Source organism: Galeopterus variegatus, unplaced genomic scaffold, assembly GCF_000696425.1.
Source record: "Galeopterus variegatus unplaced genomic scaffold, G_variegatus-3.0.2 Scaffold1609, whole genome shotgun sequence".
NCBI lineage: Eukaryota > Metazoa > Chordata > Mammalia > Dermoptera > Cynocephalidae > Galeopterus > Galeopterus variegatus.
In genome coordinates, this window is record NW_007727720.1 from 157,799 (window position 1) to 182,093 (window position 24,295).

Sequence of the window (24,295 nt, forward strand, 5' to 3'; positions counted from 1 at the left end):
TTTTGGAAGAGCAATATATTCATTTTGGCATTGTGCAGAGGTAAGCTATTTAGCTCAACAAGTTTGTATTGCATGCATTGATTTTAAAGTAATTCACATGTTTTTTTAAAAATTTTTTTAGAAATGAGATTGAATTACTATAACTTTTTTGTGTGTGCTCTCACTTGCTTTACGTATGTCTGGGAGACATTATCAGCACATTCTCTGTTGTTACCCGTGTTGTACTTTTCCTTTTCACTCTCAAGATGAGTTTCAATTCCTGAAGATTTCCCACTGAAAATCAATATGCAGTAATGCATTTAGTGGTTCAGGCATTTGGGGCAAATGATGCACATTCATTTTAGGGCTAGTGGTCATGCTGCTTATTTTTGTCCAGCTATAGAAAGTTCCTTTTAGGGGTCTGCCTCATACCATTAAACAAAATGAATAGGGACTCTGCTATAAGTTGTCTCCCAGGCTTGAGTTCAACATTTGTTTGGATTTGTGGGGAAAGTCAAATCAAGCCATGCTCTCAGAGGATGACTTTGCAAATTCATCCCCTCTGGCTCTGTTTTCTTTCCATAGACCCTAACTGTACCTTTCTGCTTTAAAGCCAAGTAAACCCGGTGGGCTTTCTCCGTCCCTCAAAATGACAGCAGTCTCCGCCGTCAGCAGTGCGCTCCTGTTCTCCTTTCTCTGTGAAGCAAGTGCCGTCGTCTTACCCAACGCCACTGACTCATCCCCGCCAGCCAATAATTTCACTGATATTGAAGCAGCTGTAAAAGCACAGCTAGATTCTGCGGATACCCCCAAAGCCAGGCGGAAGCGCTACATTTCGCAGAATGACATGATCGCCATTCTTGATTTTCATAATCAAGTTCGGGGCAAAGTGTTCCCACCGGCAGCAAACATGGAATATATGGTAAGAGGAATTCTTTTTCTTGGAGTTCTGAGAGAGAAAGCTTTAAACTGAATGTTAGAAGATCCTAAAGGGACCACGAGTGTTTGTATGTCAATGTCAAGGGATAAGGGCTTCTTACACATTTTAACTTAGGAAAGATTCTTATATGCCTAGTAATGTTAAGTAGTGCTCCATCAGAGAATGAGAGAGAGAGAGAGAGAGAGAGAGAGAGAGAGAGAGAGAGAGAGAGAGAGAAACTACCTAGATTTTTCTTCTGTGAGTTCCCAACCACTGATGAGTCGTATCTTATGGAAGGGAACGTAGGTAAGAGGGGTGATATTGATCTATCACATTTGGAAGGTCCACTTTTTTGTTTTTTTAATTTCAGATGAAACTTTTTCTGTGCTTTCTTAATCTAATAGCCATACCTATCAGCTCAAATATCTCTTGAAAATATTTCTTAAAATTATAGGTTTCTTATGCATGATTTATTCTCTGGGTAGGTGTCTTTTCCCTTTCTTGGGCAAAGCTCTCAATGACGCTAGTCAATTTGTTTTCTAAGAGAACATGCTGACTTTTTCCTCCTTGTGATTTAATGCTTTGTCGTTCAGATAACAGTGAAGCCAGTGCACTTGCACGCTGTTCCAACTTGTTGTGAACACATTCTTTGCTCTCTCTTAAAAATAGACTCTCTATGTTTAAATCATTTTACTTAGAAAGTAGAAAAAAATTAAGTTGGTATTGAAAGGAAAGAGCCTTTTTAAAGTTTATTTTTGGTTTTGAATTTATGCAAGGTTATGACTTAGGTCCAGAACCTTACAAGAGCACAACTCGTAGCCTATTTAAGGCAATGAAGACCACCAGCATGGTACTCCTAAACTGAGGCGGGGGAAGTGGCAAGACTAAACTTTTTATAAATGCTGAACTAAAATTTGGCTTTAACAGAATCTAAATATATCGATTTTATTAAATAAGCTTTTAAGTTTTACTAATTGCAGATGCCAGTGTCATAGGAAAATAGACTTGCCAAACATGAGAGTCATAGTTCATAGAAGCACCATTTTGACTCAATGAAAAGATATTTTCTTAGGATTTATTAAAGAAAGAGAAGATACAGTCAGTCCTGGTGTACCAGGGGTGAAATAGACTCGTGATTAAGAATATGGGCTCTGGAATCTAAGTGCTTGGGTTCAAATCTCAGTCCTGGAATTTAAGCTGTGTGAACTTATTACTTCACTGTGTTTCATTTTTATCATCTCTAATATGAGGATGAAAGTAGTATTGGCCTCATAGGGCTGTTATAAGGAATGCATGAGTTGAGGAGTAGAGTAATTCAGCCAAAGCCTACAGCTAAATAGATATTCAATAAACATTAGTGTTTATGAGCTTCTCGTGGAAGATGCCCAATGAAACCTATTCAGGATCTAAAAACAGAAACAGTTACCTACATAGATGAAGTGTTTCTAAAAGGTGACATATATGTCAAAAGATATTTTTTAACAATTACTATAAATTAATTATTAAAGAAATATGCATAACATTCTATATGGACTCAAAAAGGCATAATATTGACTGAGAGTTTAGGGAGTGCTGCAGATTGAATACCCCCCCTCCGCCCCCTGCAACTCATTGAAGCTTGATCTGCATTGTAACAGTGTTAAGAGGGTGGGAAATACAGCTATGGTATTTGAAAGGTGGGGCTTTTAAGAGGTGATTGGATTGTGAGGACTATGCCTACATGAGTGGATTAATCCATTCTTGCTGTGGCACTTGGGCTAATGTTGGAATCCTGCTCACAAACTATGCCAAATTGTAGAGCTCTTTATCTTGTTTGTGATGCCAATTGTAAAGCTCTGGTTATCCTGCCTACTGGGCCAATTATAGAGCTAGGGCTGGGTCTGGAGCTCACAGAGCCCTCAAGCCCATTGTCCGGACTGGGTCACAAACCCTTCATATGCCAGGCTGGGCCACCAGACCCCACACACACCAGGCTGGGTCCCCAGACCTCTCACACGCAGGTCTATGAGCTAGGTAACTGGCAAACAGATCCCTGGAAGCCGTAAATTGGAAAGCATGGCTGCACACGTGGTGGCCACCTGAGGCAGTCAACCACCAGCCAGCCTGCTTCACTGCTTCACAAACTCTCTCTCTGAAGAACACAAGAATAGCAACAAAACTAAAAAGATACATTGGTGTGCATGTGCACCAACTCCACGCACACACACACACCCACACAATTTGCTTACAAAGGATGTCCCTAACCATGCCCAACCAGACCTGAGGCTAGGGTCCTAACCAAACTATTCTATTTTCTCAACACTTGGATTAATGGGTTAATGGTTTAGTGGATTATCAAGAGAGTGAAACTCATGGCTTTATAAGGACAGCAAGTAAGCATGTTAATGCTCTTTCCTGGCCCTAGATATGTGATACTCTGCATATCCACAGACTCTGCACAGCACCAAGAAGGTCCTCCCTTGATGTGTCTCCTGGATCTTAGACTGCCCAGCCTCTAAAACCATAAGAAATAAATTCCATTTTTTTTTTTATAATTACCCAGTTTCAGGTATTCAGTTATAAGCAACAGAAAACTGACTAATACAGGATATACTTTCTGGTGACAATGCAGACTAAGGTGAGCATGACAACTGAGCCAGCTTTGGAGGCAAGCTCATCTGGGTTCAGATCCCAACTGTGTTGTGTACTTTGTTTGTGTTGGGCCTTGTATAAGTTGCTTAATGTGTCTAAGACCCAGTTTCCTTATTTGTAAAAATGGGAATGATAATACGTATAATAACCAATCAATATATAGTGTAATTCACTATTTTAATGATGTTGAGGGCAGCAGGTCACCATGAGTGAAGGCATAGATCGAGTACAACACAGTAGAAATAGGTTGAAACAAGGCACTTTTTTCTGGTTACGTTTCCCCCCATTTATCAAGGATTAATTCATTCCACATGCATTTATTTAATACTTCTATGTGCCAAAGACTTGACTAATTGTTTCCATAGATGATCTCATTGGATAGCTCACATTCTGCATGTGAGGTTAAGATTGTGATCTTCATTTTACAAATGAAATCACTTAGACCCAGACAGACTTATGACAAGGCCAAGGTGGTAGAAATAATGAATGGCATTGCTGGAATTAGAACTTAGGTCTGTGTTATTCCAAAGCCCATGCTCACGTGGGGGAGCATTTTTTTTTTTTTCATTTGCTGGATCTAGCAAATGCCCCAATTAGGGGAAACCCCTGGAGATGTCAGGGTATCTCCATTTTAATACCAACTGAAATCCTATAGTATTCATGTTATATTTGTCATCCCCACTTATTATTTTCTTCTCAAATATCAACATATATGACTGATTTTGTAAGAACCAGATACAATTCTGATTATATAGCAGATACTTTATAAATCCTCAATTCAATAAAAGAAATGAGAAACAGTAGTCAGGACGGTAAGTTCTATAAAGTAAAATAGGAACTGTTTCAAATATTTATGTAAATAGTATGCATATAGTTTATTCACACATGTATTTATTCATGTAATATTTGTTAAACATTTAGTTAATGTTAGGCACTATTCTAAGTACTGGGGATGCATTCATGAATAAAATAGACAAACACCCTCAGCCCCTGGGTGGGGCATCAAACAATAAACCAGATAAACGAATAAATCACATAGTATGAAAGATGATAAGGTTATGAAGAAAAATAAAGTGGGTTGTGGTGATGTTTTGCTATTTGATTAGGTGTTGGGGCAGAGCTCCTGAGAGTGCCCTGGAGGGAGTAAGCCGCTAACAGATGAGGGAGGACAGGTGGAGGGAAGGGCAAAGGCCTGGAGGCACGAGGGGATTGAATGTCCTCAATTTAGTGAAATCCTGTTAGAGGGATTGTTTGAGTAAATGGAACAATGGAAATAGTTCATCTGGATCCCTCATAAAGACCCACCCAGAGAAACTTGGAGAGAAGTGCAGTATAATAGGTTGGTTGGAGGTGGAGCAGGAACTGTAAGTGACTTTAATTCTCTAGGCTAAATGAAAAATATAGATCTCAGCTTAATACTGTTACCTTTATTTTAACTGTTTAATGTTGATTTTGGTGTTGATTTGGATGGATCATGAGCAACTTGAAAGCTAGCTCAGTTCCTAACATAAAAATGCATGTAAAAAACTTCGGACACCCCTTACTGTAATTACTTCTCAAATATTTGTGCTCTGAGTCACCAGCTGCATTTTCAATTATCCTCATCAGTGGATGATATCACCCAAGGGAGCCACATGGAAGGTCTTTGGCTCAAGGTTTTTTGTAATGGCACCAATCTGATTCGTAATCTCATTCACCCACAGTTCTCTGAGCCGTTTACCATGCCATTTTCTTTCCCTCTAATTTCTCCTCCCTAACTTATTTCTTTATTTATAATCCTATCCTTTAAGTTTTTGATATCAGAATGAAGGATCCTTTATTGATATTTCCTATACCCACAAAATATGTGACTTTTCCCTCTTTTGAACTGTGTAGTCCTTTGTGTAAGTCATATTGCTCTCAGCATAGTTGAATTTGATTTACGGTTATTTACACATTTCTCAAAAGCTTCCTAACTTTAAGCTTTCAGGATGCCGAATGAGACTATGCTTATTCATCACTGTATCTGTATTTTCTTGGACAATTTCTTGTGTATATAGAGTGATCAACCATTATTTGTTGAATTTAGTTGAAATCCCTGTGAATTGTTATATGTTTATAAGTAGCATCAATTTTAATATTATGATAGGTATTTTAATAGTTTTCTCATCATTTGTAATAATCTTGTATCCCACCCACCTGAAATTAAACAAACAGGTTTTTCATAATTTCTAAAAAGTCCCCTACAATTAATTTTGTCTTCCTTAAGTACTTGGTTAATGTTAGATAGCATACACTTAACTAAATACAGCAAAAGCAACTTGTACACCAGAGTGTTGACATTCATATTACTGTTCTATAATATTTTCTTTGGATATATTGCCCATGATTTTAGTAAAAAACACAATATTTGAAATATTTAATTTTCTAAAACAGTCAGTGTCTTTTCACAGAAATAATAATATAGATAGAAATTAAAATACACAAGTGAAACTTCTTTATTCTTGGCTTATGTTCTACAATTAGTTTATTGACTAATTTCCAGAGCTCCTTGGACACCAGCTGTTTTTCATTCTTCCTAAGGGCAGCTTAAACCATGACTCTAAACCACAAACCACACTAGTTTCTTTGAATTACAATTATCCCCCCCAAAATGAAATTGCAAGACTCACACATAGAGTAAAATTTGTAGGATGTTTCCTGAACTCAAGTCAATTGAATAAATTAATTTAAAAAATTTTGAGGTCCCTCAATGAAAAGAGGAGGCCCAACAACTACAGAAATCTTTGTCTTCAATGTGTAAACAATTCAGTAAAAACAAAACAAATGTGGGAAAAAAACCCCGCTAAGCATATAATTCAGTGTAATACACTGCTGCGTAAGATTGACGTAATAAAAGAGGTACAGACAAATCCCATGGAGGAGTCAAAGAAGGAAGTGTTAATCGCTGGTTGGCAAATCATGAAAGGCTCCTTGGAGGAGGAGTATTTGAGACAGATGCTCAGGAAGGGGCAGGCTGGTTTTTGAGCAGGCAAAGCAATGCATGAACAAAATCACCAGGGGAGAAAAACCACAACACTTCAGCCACGTTTTTAAGGAGTTTGAGAAAATCTTGAGGATTATTTAATACAAAAGTAGTCAGGGAGACTGTGAAGGTTTTAGAGCAGAGTCAGAGGTGCATTATAGAAAGACAACCCTGGCAGTTGATGGAGTTGATATTAGCAGTGAATGTGACCAGAGCGGTGATGGCTACTGCGTAAACAATGCCATTTCTTTAGGCAAAGGAAGAAGGAGCCATACAGCTACCTATACATCCTGTGACAGGTAGGAACAGAGAACCAAATTGTGGCACATGGGATAGCAGTCTTCACACATGGTGCAAAATGGCGCAAGGCAGTGAGGGACAGCTTGAAGACAGTGATGAAAATGAACTGAACACCTTGCAACTGAAAAAAAAAAAAGTGTAATTTCAAGAAGCCAAAATAGCTATATTGATAATATAGCCTATGTTATTTGTTTGGTGCCTGCAAATATTATTTGCAGAACTAAAGAAATAAGGCTTCCTACACTCTTTCAGAAAAGAGAAAAATATTGGTCACCAAGTCACAGCAGGTACTAAAGTAACAGAAAGCAAGACTCAGATGAATGAGTGGAGAACAAATGAACCCATCTTCATAAAGAGCCAATAAACTATTTGCCTAGAATGATAATTTATGACTTGGAAATAAAGAAAAATGCTGATTTTGTTTATTTCAGTTTCATGTGGAAGAGAATGTGGACAATGTAAAGTACTTTTTTTTTCTTTATTCAGTAGTTGACTAAACACTTGTGGTGTCTATCCTTACCTTTTTTTAGCAAAGGCTTGTATTGTCCCAGATGGAAAATTTCCTCTCCTTTGGGAAGAATAACTCAATTTTATTGTTATAAACATGAGAAATTTCATGTGTCTAACCTAAATTTCTTCAACAAATGCTCTTATGACCACTAGAAGGCCTCCTGAGAACAGTCGCCAGCAAGCAGGGAGCTGAGAAAGATCGCCAACAGGAAGGCATTTCTCCAGCACGTTCGGAACTCTGCCTTCCTCGTTCTCCTGGATGTAGAACATTTTACATGCCTTGGCTTCAAATGAAGACTGGGCACATTTTGTAGGAATTTTCTTCCAGGTGCACATCGCTTAGTATTACTTGTATATAAATGAGAAAGGTAGTAACCTTGAAGTCTCTTTCCTTTTGTGCAGCTCTCCACTCAGTGAGCCGCAGAAGGTAAGAACATTTTGTTTGTCACCATTTGCAATATTGGCTCTAAGAAGTACAATTGCAAAACCATGCACACAATGTGGTTCAGAACATCCCCATCAGGCGGCAGACAGAAAAGCTGTGAGTTACACATGGGTCACATATATGGTGACTATATTTCCTAGTACTTAGTACTGCTTTTTTGGTGGCAAATGACATTCTACCGTATACAATGCCATAAGAAAAATAATTTTATTGTGTCCCTGCTGCGTATAGAACCTAGCATCACATCTGTCCCACAGGCAATACTCAGTAAATATTTGTGGAACAAGTGAATGAAGTCTTTTCACATTTTTCTGGTTTGAGTGTGTGACTTGGATGCTCTGGTAAACAAGAGTCATCCAATATTCAATCACTCATTCTGCAATATTAATTCATTTGTTTGGTACTGGGCTGAGGGATTCAGTGGACAGCAAAGAGACACTCTGATAGCAAGTACTGTGAACAGACAAGGAAGTGGGCGAGGCAGTGTGTTGAGTGCTAAAGTAGATAAACACAGGGTGCTGTGGGATTGCACGGGGAGACCTAGCCCGACCCCGGACTGGGGGTGGGAGGGCAGAGAAAGTTTCCAGAACTGTTTTAAACATTAAATATAAAAAATAAGCAAAAGTTATACAGGAGGGAGTTAAGGAAAGAGGTGGAAATAGTACAGGAGGGTGTTCTAAGAAGGAACGTGGCACTCTGAAGGTGTGAATAAAAATTCGGTGTAGCTTGGATTTACCATATAAAAGAAAAAGTGATATTTGATGAAGTTGGGAAAGGCACCCAGCAACTTGCTTAAATTTTGTTCTAAGATCAAGGGAAATTATTGAAGGTTTTAAGCAGGGAAGTTACATAATCACATTTGCATTTCAGAAAGGTCATTCCTGCCACAGGGTGAGGAAAGGATTGGAGAAAGGGAGAAATGAAGACAGGGGGCCCAGCTGTTGTGACACTCAGGGGGGAGAGAGAATTGAAGCCTCAATTAAGTTTAAGGCAATAGGGGCGTGACAAGTGAATTAGAGCTGAGAAGTATTTAAGGTACAATCAATGACCACTTGCATGATGAGGCAGTCAAGGAGGATGCCTTCATTTTTTCACAAGGACAATTAGGTCTCTCTGAATTAGAGAACACAAAATAAAGAGTAGGTTTCAGGAGGCTGTTAAGTGGCTTCAGGTTTATCGTCCAGGGTACAGGTCTGTGAAGGCTGAAGAAAGCAGCTAGTGTGTGGGAGGGAACATTCTTCTAGTACAAAGAATTTTGGATGGGAATATGCTTTATAGTCAAAAGGGACCACTTTGCATAACAGAGGTAGGACGATGTCATGGAGACAGCATGGATGAATGATCTCATGTCTAGGAGTCTGCTAGGAATTCTAGGAATTGCAAGAAAAACACCTTTTTTTTTTTTTTTTTTTTTTTTTTTTTTTTTTTTTTTTTCTTTTAAGAGTAAATGCTAGCCACTGCTAATCCAAATCTATTTCAGGGGCCTAGGTAGTACCAGGCCTATCCAGTACTCCTGAAACCCTAAGGATAAGATGTTTTTGGAAACTAATCAAAAGACTTCAAAAAATAGAAGTTGACTGGTCTGGCTAGTCTGGTGTCATGAATTCAGTATATCTGAAGATCATTTAATAATCAGTCAGTGGCCATTAAATAGTACGAACCTGAGATGTTTGGTTGTCTCTGAGAATTTCCAAAGAATGGCGTGGGAGGATGACAGGGAAAATAACAACTTACAGCTTAAACCGATCAAGAAAAATGTTTGGCATAAAATGCATACGAGACTGAAATTTAGAGGGAAATTTGCTTCTACCTTATGTTATCCATAGCTTCTAAAATCAGGTACAAAGCATTTTTTTTTTTGTTGACACAAGTATGGAAGAATGCCCAGCAAGTTTAATCTAAAAACAAGTTGTGTTTTTAGATTAAACTTTTCATGAAATTTCTTAAAATTTCGCACTACATACTCCAAACTGAAACAGTCCAAAAATGATACTTAAGGACAAAATATTTTTTTCTAGCAAAAAGTGCATCAAATTTATATTTCATAATTTAGTTAAATATGAACATTCTACCAAATCCGTCTCTCTGCATTCCAAGGAGATCACGTTTTGAGCAGGCAGAAGGTAGGCGGAAAGGCATTTGAATTCTTCTGACCAAGTGGGCAATGGCAGGATATGGGGTTTGCATGTGTATCACAGGATTGTTTAACAATCAAGAAATCAGTTTTTAGAATATTGTAACACTGAGTTGGTGAAAAAGAATTGACTGCCCATGAAAATGTCTTCCTGGCTCATAATTCCAGTATTAAGTTCTAGCTGGTGGGTACCATATGTCCCTGGAAAGGAGGACTATTGCTAGACTCCATTAACAAATGGTCTTAAAATTTAAAGATAAAACATATGTTAAAGAGAGATTTAAGGAGGGGAATTAATAAGTTTTAAAACTTCTAAGATGTTCTCTAATTTCTACCTTCCACTGTCTATAAGCAAGCTCCTCGTTATCTCTATGCAATTCTCATTTTAATTATTTATTTGCTTCAGAGTTTATCTGTTTCACTTTATCTGATTGCCTACTTAGCTGAGATTAATGCTTGATGTCTCCCAAACTTCAGGCTGCCAGATAATGTGATCAAAAGCGCACCTCACATCATTTCCTGTTTTAGGTGACTTTCTGGTTCACTGACACCATCACCATTCCCAAATCCCTGATATTAGCAGTAGCTACCATTAAGTGCACCCTTACCCTGCTAGAGCTGTGCTAAGTATTTTTTTAGTCACTATCTCACCTAATCCTCACAACAGGCTTGAGACATGGGAATGATTTTCCTCATTTAAGAGATCGGAAATCTGAAGCTTGGAGAGCAATGTAAGTAACTTTCCCAAGGTCATAGAGCAAGTAAATCAAAATGATAAGAACATAGTTCTACCTGACAAGAAGTCCCTGCTTTAAACTACAGTACAATGCATGCGCCCCTGCATGTGGTTATCTCTCCTGTTCTTGAGTTACATGCATAGAGAATTTTCTACATGCAATTCATCTGAGGACATCGCTGAATATTAGAAAGAATTTCTTCATATGGAATAAAATCTTTCTCTCTGTACTCTTTCTACCCTTCGGAAACCATGCAGGAAAATTTTGCATTATGATAGTGCTTCAAGTCTTTGAACGGATATTAAGAGGGAAGAAAAACTCCATGTCATCGACTCTTGACTCCCACTCACTGACCTCTTTTGTGGCCTTTTTGTGTTAAACACCTACGCACATCATCTCTCCCTTCCAGACTGTTGCCAACACAGGCTCTCAGTTACATAAAGGTATTTGATTTCTGAAAATCCTGGAAAAGGTAAGAACTTGTGTCATCGAGGAGATAGAAAATCAAGGCGCTCTATGACTGCCCCTTTCTGCACATGCACCCATGAATGCTGCCACTTTAGATCATCTTGGGAACTGGAATCCATGTGGCTCTGAGCAAGGAATGCCCTTCACTGGTTGTCCTCCCTGGTTGGGTTCCAACACGTGTATAGTCTTCTGACAGTGAGGCACCTGGAATTGATGTGACCTGACCAGTGCAGGGTAGAGATGACAAATTGCTCTCCACCTGCTCTACTTTAATGAATGCGTCCTAAAGTTAGCTTTGCAAGATTTGGTGGCATGTTCTCCTGCCGATTCACATTCTCATGTACTATGTTGCTTGTAGGTCAAATGTGTGTTTAAAATGCAAACTTAATGTTGTAATAATGAAGAGCGATTGCCTTACTTTTTAAAATTTTTATCTTTTTTAAGGTTTTCAGAAAGTTATGAACATATTTCTCCCACATGTTACATTTGATATCTCAATTAATAAGCCATTTAGAGTTCCCATGAGGATAGACCCCCTTTACAATTACACATTCAAGGTCTCTAAACCTGAAATTATGATTTGATATGTCCAGGATTGGGCTAGGCCTCTGCCTTCTCAGAAGTTCCTCAAAATATTCTAGAGTTACTTCCCTGGTGAGAACTATAAAATCTGCTTTATGAACTGTCTTAAATCATGGTTCAGGACTCAAAACTGAGCTGAGGAAAATATTATGTGGCTTAAATATCTACTTATTTGTCAAGAGGCTATATACTGAAAGAATTAATAGGTTAAACCAAAAGAAGAGTTATTCCAGGGATAATTTCATATTAACACATAATTTTACTTAAATATTCATTTGGTATATGCTTTTAAAAACACATGGGCACTAGGGGTAAGCCATACATATCTGCAACCTGAAATGATCTGTACCTGGGAATGTGCTTGATTGACTAAGAAAGTTTCACAGAAGTAAAATTTTAGGTAGCTCATGATTCTTTTGGACCTTTTCATATAATGCGTTATATACACTATAATCATGTATTTATATAATGTATTATAATTTGCAATTATTCACTCTTGCAGTATTTTTATCATCTGTTTGTTCCCTAAACTGTAAGACAGAGTTCATGTCAGCCCTGCTGACTGTTGAATTCACAGCACCCAGCGTCTCTCAATAATTTTCATTTATTGGCTGCCTAAATGAATGAATTGCCTAGGGTCATATTGGTTAATACAGAACTTGCATTTCTTGCATTTTTTCACTGTTGAGGACAAAACAGCAGTCACTATCTGGTAAGTTTGTTTGTAAGGAGGTTTGGGGCAAAGATAGTTCCAGAGTCACTCTTTCCTGCCATCATCCATGGATATGTAGAGTACAGAAAACCCATCTGTACAAGTATAATGGGGATAATGATACCTTAAGTCAGACGTCATAAACTGCTATCAACTCTCTAACTAATAGGCATGTTTAGTTTATATTCATAGTGTTAAACTGTACAGAGTTTTACATTTTAAAAAATGATTTACCAACATGTAAAAGTTGATAGATTTCACATACACGTCAGTTTTTTACATTATCCTGAGAAGCAGTAAGGTTTAGAAAGATTGGGCCAACTTCTTATGTGTCAGCAATTGACTAAAGCAGGTGGGGCAAATTTACCAGTTTCTAAGTCTCTCTTTTTCTTTTTTAATGGAACTGCCCATAAGTCAAGCTGTGGTTGCCATTTGTAATTTTACATCTAATACTGCTCTTCTCATTTTTATTACCACACCATCCCCCCAAGCCTATCATTTGAGTTTGATTATATTTACATAGAGCTTGTTTTCACAGCATTTGAGTGAAGCATAGGTTCACAGTGAACATTTAATCATGCATAGATGGAAAACATTGGCAATTTCTTTCCTTGATGTCCTGACCAACAATCTAAATATAGTTTCTCAAAGTTCTGACTATTTTTCTTTTACCTATTCCTTCATTAATTGATGTATTAAGGCTGAACTGAGCACACTTCAGTTAGGAGTCTCTTCCAATGATCCAGATAACAAATGATTGTGGCTTCGGCCAAGATGGTGGCAACAGTGTTGGTAATAAGTGGTTATATTCTGCATATTCAGTATTTTGAAAGTAGGGTCAATAAGATTTGCTGACTGAGCAGATAAAGACTATGAAAACAGGCAGAGTAAAGATGACTCTACTAGATTGGTGGCCTGAGCTACAAAAAGCAGTGGTCGGTAAACTTTTTCTGTAAACAGCCAGATAGTACTTCTGTTTAGCTTGTCAGGCCTTATGAACTATGTTGAAACTACTGAACTCTACCTTTGTAGCAGAGAAACAGCCATGGACAGTGTGTAGCAGGCAGTGGGCAGACGCAGCCCATGTGCCACAGATTGCTGACCCTGAACTAGAAGTAGGGCACTGCCATCCACCGGTACGAGGAGGACTGCGGGAGAAGCTGGTTTGCAGGGGCAGGGGAAGGGTTGTGAATATCCGGAGCTCAATTTTGGTCATGTTAAGTAGAGATTTAAAGTGGGTAGGTGAATAAATTAGTCTGGAATTCAACTGAGAGGTCTAGAGATATAATATGAAATACTACTATCAGCATATAAATGGTATCCATAAGACTGAAAGGGGTTACCTAGGCAATGAATGTAAGTGAAACAGAAAAGAAAAAAGAAGAGTTGACAGGGAGACATGGACTGAGCCCTGGGAACCCTCCAGCACACAGAGATGGGGGAGATGAGGAGGAATCAGAATGGAGAAGCTGCAGCCAGAGAAACACAAGGCAAGTGTGGGATCATGGAAAAAAGGGATAGAAGTGTGTCCAGCAGGATCATGCCAAAAAGCTGCCAATAAGCCCAGAAAGGTGAGGACCAGGAAGTGACCTCTGATGTCCTTGACACGAGCAGTTTGGGTGGAGTAGGGGTGGGGTGAGAAACCTGCCTGGGGTGGGCTCAAGAGAGAATGGATGAAGAAAAATTGGAGATTCCCAGTTAAGTCAACTCTTTCAAGGAGTTTATTGTAAAAGGAAGGAGAAAAATGGCACAGTAGTTAGAGTAGAAAAAGTCTCGAGAGGGCTCTTTAAAATTTGTTTGTTTTTAAGATATTTATGCTGCTGCAGTTCAGAGCACCCCAAAAAAGTGCACCTTACATCATCACTTTATAGATAAATGACCAACATGAAAGATAGCAGTCATCTTACCTAAGGGAAGTCTTCATTATCTTGTTTTAAACATTAAAAAATTCCTGAGGATCCCACCATGAGATTTTTTGGTAGAATATGGTTCATATTTTGTAGTTATTATTGAGGCAGGAGGGAATGTTGCTTTGTTTTTAAATCAGGTTCCTTTAACCCTCTCCTTCTACTCTTACCAAGTGAAATCATTTTAACATCATTTAATTAATCCAATCAGTACAAAAAAATTTCCCTACAGAAGCCCTTTCTCTTTCTCTGTCCCCAGCTCCTTCCTCCCCAGGCCTGACCAAGGCTCACTGCCGCCCTCCCGTCTGGTTTAACACTGCCTCTTGGATATTCAGCTCTCAGTTTCCTTTGTTGGCCATTTCACAAGCATTTCTATCTAATGAGGATAAACCCACTGATTTTAAAACAGAACAGTAATCATGCCCTTGAAGTGTCTTAAAGTTTTTGGCTGCTCTCAAGGGAAATAATTTTGTCATCACTTAATTTTTTTAATGATTGTTTCTCACTTCTGTAGTCTTCTTTTCCCAATCTGATTAGGGAAAAGATCAAATAGCTTGAGCTAAGTTATTTTTAAAAACAAAAACAAAACCAAAAGTCATCTACATAAATACTTTTTATCTAAATATATGAGAAATGACCACATAAATGTCCAAGGAAATACATGTCTATAGAACATGCATTACTATCTCCAATGCCATTACTATCACAACATCCGTGACAGTAACCAATTTATAAACCTACCTCCAAAAACTCAAAGTGTAATATTTTTATTTTAAATATTTTATGTCTTTGAAGATGGTTTTTATGCACAGAATAGATTTTTCAGAGGTCACTTTAATTTTCAAAATTAATATTCTTGTTTCTTCCTCAAACTTTTAGCTTCAATTTATTCATTTTTTGGCTTGTTTTATAAATTTAGCAAGTTTAACAATCACATTTATTTAATGTTTGTTACAACTTAGAAATTAAATTTCTTTTTAGATTTAATATATTTGATATTCTTTTTTAGTATTTAAATTGACTTATTGGTAATCATCCTTTTCATATATTTAGGCAAGTTATAAGTCTAAGAAATATAGTTACTCTTAAGCTCTCCTAAATTTTATAATATTATTTAAAAAAATTTAACAGATTTTGTTATTTTCAACTTAAAATTACAAATTCAAGTAATTATTCATTTATATATTACATACTGAAAATATGAGACTAACTCGTTATTGTAATAGGTCACATTCTCTTAACCATTACAGATATTAGTGACATCAAATAAGCACAGATTCCTCACGCCAAAATCTTCATCATTTTTAACTTCAACTTTGATCCTTTTAAACACTTCTACATTTAACTTTTATCTGTGGAGTCAAAAGATTGTACCCACTTAAGGAAAAAAAATGTCATCTCAAACAAGTTTAGGGATATAGTCACAGATACATTTTAGGGTTGCCTTCCAGTCTGATTATATTTCTCATCGGCCAGAGATACTGGCTGGGATTTAAGAGGGGAGTTTCAGATGTTACACTGTCCTTCATGATCGTGGCTGCCAGTATGTCGTGGGTCCCAAATCTTAAGGGACAGTTGATAAGACAGCCTTATATCTGGGTTGGATTCATCTCATTATCTAATTCCTCTGTCTATTTGTGAAAGCCAGCCACCTTCTCCCATGCAGCAACATTCTTTGACTTTCAGTTTAAGCTCTAAAGATCTCTGAACTTGATGAGGATCCTGCATTCTTTTCATATTCCTACTATCTCTTGGGGTCACAATTCTTCTAGATATTTAAATGATTTCTGTTTGAATTCTGGGTATCTCTCATAACATAGTTTGACTATGTGGTTTCAACTTGTGAGATTTACAAATGAGGTTCTGTGTCCAGCTCAAACTATGTCTAACATTATTTATAGGAAAAATAGGTCATACTGAATATTTTAGTCCAAAGGTAAATCAGTCAATGACCAACTAAATGGCTCTGAATAACAAAGAGTTTGGAAAAAAAAAAAAAAAAACATGTGGGGCAATAGGGCAGACTCCAAGCGTACACACACTCTGACTCCATTGTAAGCCATTTTTATTTTGTGAATTATCTAATTTAAAATCATAATATCTAACTTCTAGGGGATCCTGTAAATATTTTTTGGAAAATTTATGTATAATATTCTTAATTCTTGCCTCATTCTTAGGAGGCAAGATTTTAAGTGTTTACAAGCAAATTATCTGTGAAAGTATCTTTCTGTTTAGAGGGGTAAGAATTAGAAAGACAGAGTATTGAAGCTGGTTGAATAAAAGCTAAATAAGTATCAAGTGTTCAGTCTTTCCAATGTAAGATAATAGTATTTTGTGTATTTACTAGGAATTCCATAGAAATAAGAGCACACTTGTTTCCTTCGTTCTTCTGTTGATACATTTATAACATATAATATTAAAATCATAAATACCACAGATGCTCAGAGAAACTCATTAGATAGATTGCCCATCAAGATACAGAAATTTACAAATTAAGTAAAATGTTTAGGCAATTACCAAAGGATATGTATCATTTAATTCCCAAATTTCAGAACTCCCAACTCAAGCTGGACCTTCCTTTTTCCAGAGGGTGGGTGTGAGTCCTGCCTGGAGACAAAAAAGGAAGAAAGACCACAGGGCCTTGTGACTTCCCCTGCAGTGGGCATCAGAGGACAGTCAATCCTGTTTCCCAGGTGGAGGTGAAATCACTCGTCCAGTGCCTGTCAGGCATAAAGACAGGCAGAAATCCCTCCATCTGGTCCCCTAAATGTAACCTCAGGGAGAGAAAGAAAGCAGTTCTTCCTCCTCCCCCATAACGATCCTCTCCAAAATTTTATTTACAATGTTTGTACATAGACACACATAAAAATGTGAGCCTCAGTAATGCTAAGCATATTTCCTTCATATCAAAATCCCTTATAATATAATTTATAGCTTATAAATTGCAAGGGATGCTCTTGTTAGATTATTTTTCAGGCATGAACTTTTTGTTTTACCTCTTTAACATACCCAGTAGTTTTTAATTATATGAATGAGTATAAGGATAAGATTACATATAGTAAATTAGCTTTAAAATTGTTGTGCCTTAAGTACTTTTTATTTATTTTTAATTATTTATTGCTTATGGTGTATATTTGAGATATGTGACATCGTGTTTTGATATACATATAGATGGTGAATAACTAAACATTTTAAATTATTTTGAAAAGAATCTAGGTTTACTCTCTCTGTTGTATGGAAAAAGCCAGAACTGAGCAAGTCACAGGCCAACACAGCTTAGATCTTCCTTGCTCTGGTGCTGGGGTTACTTAAGTGTATGTAAGTTATGAGAGGCTGAAGATGAAGGGGACCCTAGAGATGACCTCATCCAACATCCTTATCTTACAGATGAGTCATCTGGGAGACAGAGATAATAATTAACATGTCCTCAGTTGCAGTTGATCTTAGAAGTAGAATTAAGGTTAGAACACAAGATCCTCGATTTTCAGGTCAGTGTTATTTGTGCCATGCAAGGCTGACATTTTAGCATAGGATTATAAGAAAATGTTTTCAGCAGTTATGGATCTGCATGCACACTTTAGTTCAATATGTGAATAATATTTACATGATTTTTTCCCTAATTTACCAAAATTAAGAACGTTTTAGGGGACATAATTTGTTGATGCTGCTCCATCTGAAATTCCTCTGTGAATTAATTATCCTATTTTATATTATGGTGAAGTGCAATCAATATTCATAAATTCATACTTCATTAATATTTGGTCAGGAGAACAAATATTAGATAAATCCAATATTAGTGACTAACAAATCTCTTTTGAGGATAGCTGCTATGACCTCCCGGGGTGAGAATGTCTCTTGAAGAGTTCATCTATCATTATTTTTTTTTCTTATTTTATTTCAAAGTTACTAAATTAATTTTCTTTCACTTATTGTATTTCACTTTTCTTTCACTTGTTGTATTAAATAAATCTATGTAACCAATTATCCTTGGGGAAAATAAGCCTTTTCAGTGTTAGGGTCAAGAGTGCCATGAGTTTGCTTGAAAGCTTATAACTACACTTTTACAACGCCTTATATAGCATTGTCAAGTTATTTTATCATAGTTTGTTTCCAGTTCATATAAACTAAGAATGTAAATTTTTATATTATTATTACTACTAAAGATTTAAACGATATTATATATAAAGGTTCCATGGTATTTATTCTGCTATAATATAGTTTGACCTTTAAAAGTTACAATATAATATTAGAAATTGTTAATTTTGGTAAGTCAATTTGAATAAATTTGGTCGTATTTGTTTTTAAAATATATGAATAACATGGCTCCTTGGTCTCTGATGATGACCTCTTGGAAAATCAATTTACATTGCTGGATTCAAATTTTAGTGGTCAGGATGAGAAGTTGCAGTTGGATATGGTATTTTTGTTAAACTATTGTTTACCAGAACTGATATCCGGATGTTGGTTATAGATGACACTGTAAAGACAATATTTATTTTGCAGTATAATCATATTGCATTACAGAACTTTGAATAACAGAAGTCTGAATTTGCTTTCTTTTAGTTAAAAGAGTCTTCAGGAACCATAATTGAAAGAACTCTAGTAAATAGTAGCGTTATTCATTTCTTTCCTCTTACTTTTTGTTACCAGCAAACCCAGTAAAGCTGAGGGGATTTTTGCTCCTACAGGTTTGGGACGAAAATCTTGCAAAATCTGCAGAGGCTTGGGCAGCTACTTGCATCTGGGACCATGGACCTTCTTACTTACTGAGATTTTTGGGCCAAAATCTGTCTGTACGAACTGGAAGGTAGGAAGCAGTTTCACTGATGCAGCTCATCCACATGACTTTGTTAATTTTGGATTCCAAGAGGAAATGACACTAATTTTCAGTATCATCAGTAAATATTTATTGAATGCTCACTATATAACAGGCATTGATGCTTGGCCTAGGAATTTCTAATAAGAGCAGTTTCCCCTTTCACACTTGGAACACCCTCCCTTAGCTTGTATTTTGCATTGATCTCTCAGAATCTTTGAAAGAATGAAGAATGTGCTGTATCTCCTGCACCTCAGGAAAAATCCCATGACTGTGATGGAAGCTGTTTGTGTGTTTATGTGTGTGTGTGCAAGTACACAACTTTCCCATAGTTGTATAAATCTGCATGTAAATAAATACATAAATAAAATATATATATATATATGTATGTATACATACATATATATAGGTATATGCAATTATGGGAAAAGCAGTTCCCATTGATAGGACAATTTTTCTACAGCAGTGGAATGTCATTATCCAACATTCCAAAGACCCATTCTCTTCCATATAGGGGAGGAAAATCAAGTGTTCTATTATTGAAATTAAAGTGATTCTGATTTAAGGGGAAAATGCACTGAGTTCTTGTACTGTGACTACTTTTATATATCAAATTTTGGATTGTTTATAAAATTTTGGTGGAAGGGATTTTTGAAATGGTTAAATAAGATATTCATGATTCCTGAAATATTTGGCATTTTCTTTTTTTTTTTTTGAAATCACCAGACATATGCTTAGACAAGTATAGAATCAACTGCCCCAGCCCTAGGTATTTTCATGCTTTACCCTACTTGGAGGAATAGAGGACTCTACCAGGTGGTGATGGTAATTGTGGGAGGTGGATATGCTCTTGGATCATCACACATAATCTGCAAAAAGAACACTTACTTTACAATGTAACATGAGTCCACTATGTGTTACTTACTTTACAATGTAACATGAGTCCACTATGTGTTACCAGTGCTGTACTCTAAGTTCTTTTCTTTCTTGATACTTAGATATCGCTCTATTCTCCAGCTGGTCAAGCCATGGTATGATGAAGTGAAAGATTATGCTTTTCCATATCCCCAGGACTGCAACCCCAGATGTCCTATGAGATGTTTTGGTCCCATGTGCACACATTATACACAGGTTATTTCAATTGCCTTGTTAATTTTTGATTCATACTTTAAACAACTACTCTTACTATTTTGGTAGACATGCATTTTCTTAGTTCTGATTTCAATAATGATATATTGGTTTATTGTCACAGATGGTTTGGGCCACTTCCAATCGGATAGGATGTGCAATTCATACATGCCAGAACATGAATGTTTGGGGATCTGTATGGAGACGTGCAGTATACTTGGTATGCAACTATGCCCCAAAGTAAGTACCAGGCTGAGTTATTTCCTGGATCCTTTAATGATGTGAAATATTTCCAGTCTAATAGGCATTTTTGACAGGTAAATTGTATGAGTAAGACTTAGCTATGAGAACCTCTAATCCTCAAACCGCCATCATTTCCATATTCCTAAAGAAATGAGTAGGTTTCTTTTCACAAGAACAGGGATTCTAGCTTAAAATTATAGGCAAAACAATTTGACACATGGGCATTTACTAACTTTTTCTTACCATCTTTCTTTAGTCATGGTAATTGTAAAATAAACACTGTACTTCACAAGCTTTTAATAGCTGTATTAAAGGAATTAGAAAAGAATCTTCTAGGGATTTATCAACACCACAATATCCATCAGTCCCAGAATGTTGGCTCATCTTTTTCACTAGGAAAGCAAAACATTGAAAATGAATCCTTTCTTCCTTTTCTTATTTTTTTAGCTTAAAAAAGTATTCAGTAATTTTATCTTATGACATACATAAAATGCATTATGCAAATTTATCAGAGTATAATATATAATCATATTTATGAACATTTTTTAAAATAGGAGGGTAAATAAACATTTGTCAATATTTGATAAAAATGCATTCTTGATAAAAAATAACTTCAGATGATAAAATGTTAAAATATTTATACACAATTCTGTTCCGATTTGGAATAAATACCGAAATGTGCAAAGGATTTATGGCACTCTCAATGTCTTCCAAAGTAAGTCCCAAACAAAGATTTTCTCCAGCTATTCCAGCATGGGAAGGGAATGAGAAAATATTTTGCAAATAACTGCATTACTCATTTATATGGTAGTATGCCAGTGGCAGTGTTTTTGCAAAGTTAGGAAAATAGTGATTTTCCCGATGGCCCCTCTTCACAATTATTAGAATGAGAAGGTTTGGAAAGTAGGCTATTTATGCATTGTAAAAAAGGCATTAAAACTGTGCATTTGTTTGATATTTTTAGTTTCACACATTGTATTTTTCTGTTAAGCCTTTACACTTTCTCCCTGACATAAATAGGCTAAGTAGTACCCAACTGGTCAAAGAGATTTTTGTTTCATTCATTTAACTATTCTGTTTTTGGACAATGGTTAGAATTGTCTAATATCATTGATGAAATATATTATTGCTTTATATGTCCAAGAGATTAAGATATTGCATTAACATGCTACATTTCGATTGTAATGAAGAATCAATTATTTCTTGAAGTTAAGTTTGAAAGTTTGAAAATCCTGACTGGTAGCTGAGTATAATTTTTCCAGTGCCGATATGAAGTTATCTCAAGGCTAATTGCTTTTCAGTGAAAAAAAAGGAGAGGAAGGGAAGGAGAGAAAAAGAGAGAAAGAGAGATAGAATTATATGGAAAAGGGCAAAATCAAAGAATGAATTATACAGGTACATCAATTGACTGATTTACTTTTGAATATGATTATCCTCTATTCAATAAAAACTATGATTTATGTAAAAATTTAAAATATGTGTAAGAAATTTACATATAATAAGGTTCTAAGTTTTGTTATCAAAAATATGTGCTCTATAATTTCAAAAGGTTATGTAAAATAAATAGAAAAATATGAAATTAAGATAGCATAGTTTGGGTTTATATATTTTTATAGCTTTGGGTAAATATATAGAAAGATTACAAGTATAAAATGGGACAAGATTAGGATAAAGGAGTGAGTTACACTCATAAAAGAATGGGTCCCCTTGAACGTTTTTTGAGCAAGCATGTGACATTATCAATATATTATCCTGGAGGAAGCTTATTCTTAGAGTGCAGAATAAATTAAATAGAGGTGGGCAATCTTAAAATCCCACCTAGTTTTGTAACACGGGTAGCTAAATAACAAGTTTTTCATTTTATAGACAGATTTTCTTGTATTTTTCTTACAGATAAAAGTCTGAATTTTCAACTGGTTTAATAAGTTTTTATACCCTCTACATACACTTTATGAGTCATTTCTTGGTCTTAGTTAGGTCTTAAAGAAGAGGAGGACCACCTGTTTCACATTTTAGTATTTTAACCTGTTTTTTTTATCTTCAATCCTGACATCGTACTAATTATAACCAAAATTTCTCCTAATCATTCAATTTATTTCACATTGTTGTCTATATTGCTGTTTCTTAGTATTCTTGTTACTAATCACTGAGCTACTTAAAATATATTTATTACCATCTCCTTGATAATTAAAAGCACTAAAATATAGTAAGGCATCATGGCTGTTTTTAACTAACCTACATGGCCAATTTTGGCCTAAGTTTTTTTCTTTAACCATCCTTAGAGGAGCATTAGCATGAGTTTAAGAGGAGTAATTTTAAATGAATGTGGCCTGACTATACGCTCTAGGAGCTGCTCTAGAAGGAGACAGATACAGTAAGTGAAATGACCCTGGCATCCCATAACTCATTCTGTCATCATGCATCACAGGGCCTCACTTCTTATCTGCAAATCGAGATGGAATTCGCTTACACAGAGAGAAAATATTAAAAAGCCAAGATATATACTATGTCAGTGCTTTTCTAAACTTAACTTCTCAACAATAATTTCACATGTCAGTATATGTGAGCATGTGCTTAGGGAAAATCTAATTTTTAAAATGGGTAAAAGTAACTAATGCTATCTTTTTTCCCTTCTAGGGGCAATTGGATTGGAGAAGCACCATATAAAGTAGGGGTACCATGTTCATCTTGCCCTCCAAGTTATGGGGCATCTTGTACTGATAATCTGTGTTTTCCAGGAGTAACATCAAACTACCTGTACTGGTTTAAATAAGCTTACCTTTTCCTCCAGGAAGTAAAATGCTTTCTGGGAATCATAGGCATATATATATATTGAATTTTGCACATATTATACATATTTTATAATAATCTTGTTTTCCTTTTAGTATTCATTTGTATAGATTAGTGTTTGGTATGTTTGTTTAATTTTTTTAGATAATTAAAACATCCGTTTCTATTTTCTGACCTCTAAGCATAAATTAAAATATTGTATATGTAGTAATGACATATTTGATGCATCCAATTCCAAAACTTTCATTCCAAAAGAATTATATTATTATGTTCCTAAGGAATAAAATTTATAGTTGATTTGTAATGTGTGTATGCATATATATATACACCCATATACATATATGTGTGTATATGTATATAGACGCACATAAACGTTTAATATGTGATGTAATACGTAGATAATAATATGATTCAGTAGTTAACTTGAGGAAAAATTTTTAAAAGATTCTAAAGTATATGTGAGGTGGTGGGATATCTTCAGCACTCACAAAATGATATTTTGCAAAATAGCACTCAGTAATATCTGGAAATAATAATTTAATTACGCAGCCATAGATATCATTCTGGAGATATTTTATTTGGGTTCACCAAAGGATATACTCAACTTATGTAAGTTTTCAAATCATTCCTTTTGTTTAGTCTCCTTTTATTGAATCAGTAATCACGTGTTGAGTGCTCAGTACATGCAAGGCACCCTGCTGGGTATGTTCTGATGATGCAAAGATAATTAGATATGGTTCCTGCCTTCAGGAAGCTCACAAAATATTCAGCAAATAATGCAGCTTAGTGATTTTGCTGTAAACCTATTTTTTTTTTTTTAACAAATTGATCTTCATGTAGTTTTGAGGAAGTGAACACAATGCTGTGTAATATGTAAGGATTTTGATTTCCTTGAAAATTTAGCTGATTAACAACTACCAGAGATCTCTGGAGCAGAATATATAGTTGTGACTTTAAAAAGCTAGAAAGCAAGACCCTCGGAAAAATGAT

At 35.9% G+C, this 24,295-nt stretch overlaps 1 protein-coding gene across 1 annotated transcript; it reads left to right on the top strand.

Annotated features, from left to right (window-relative positions):
- Positions 1–23,519, top strand: PI15 (peptidase inhibitor 15). Its single transcript, XM_008577966.1, has 6 exons — positions 1–40; positions 593–901; positions 19,017–19,135; positions 20,143–20,275; positions 20,397–20,512; positions 23,153–23,519. Exons 2-6 carry the CDS (start codon positions 629–631, stop codon positions 23,286–23,288), a joined length of 777 nt encoding a protein of 258 aa, XP_008576188.1. The 5' UTR covers positions 1–40; positions 593–628; the 3' UTR covers positions 23,289–23,519.
- The last annotated feature ends 776 nt before the right edge of the window (positions 23,520–24,295 follow it).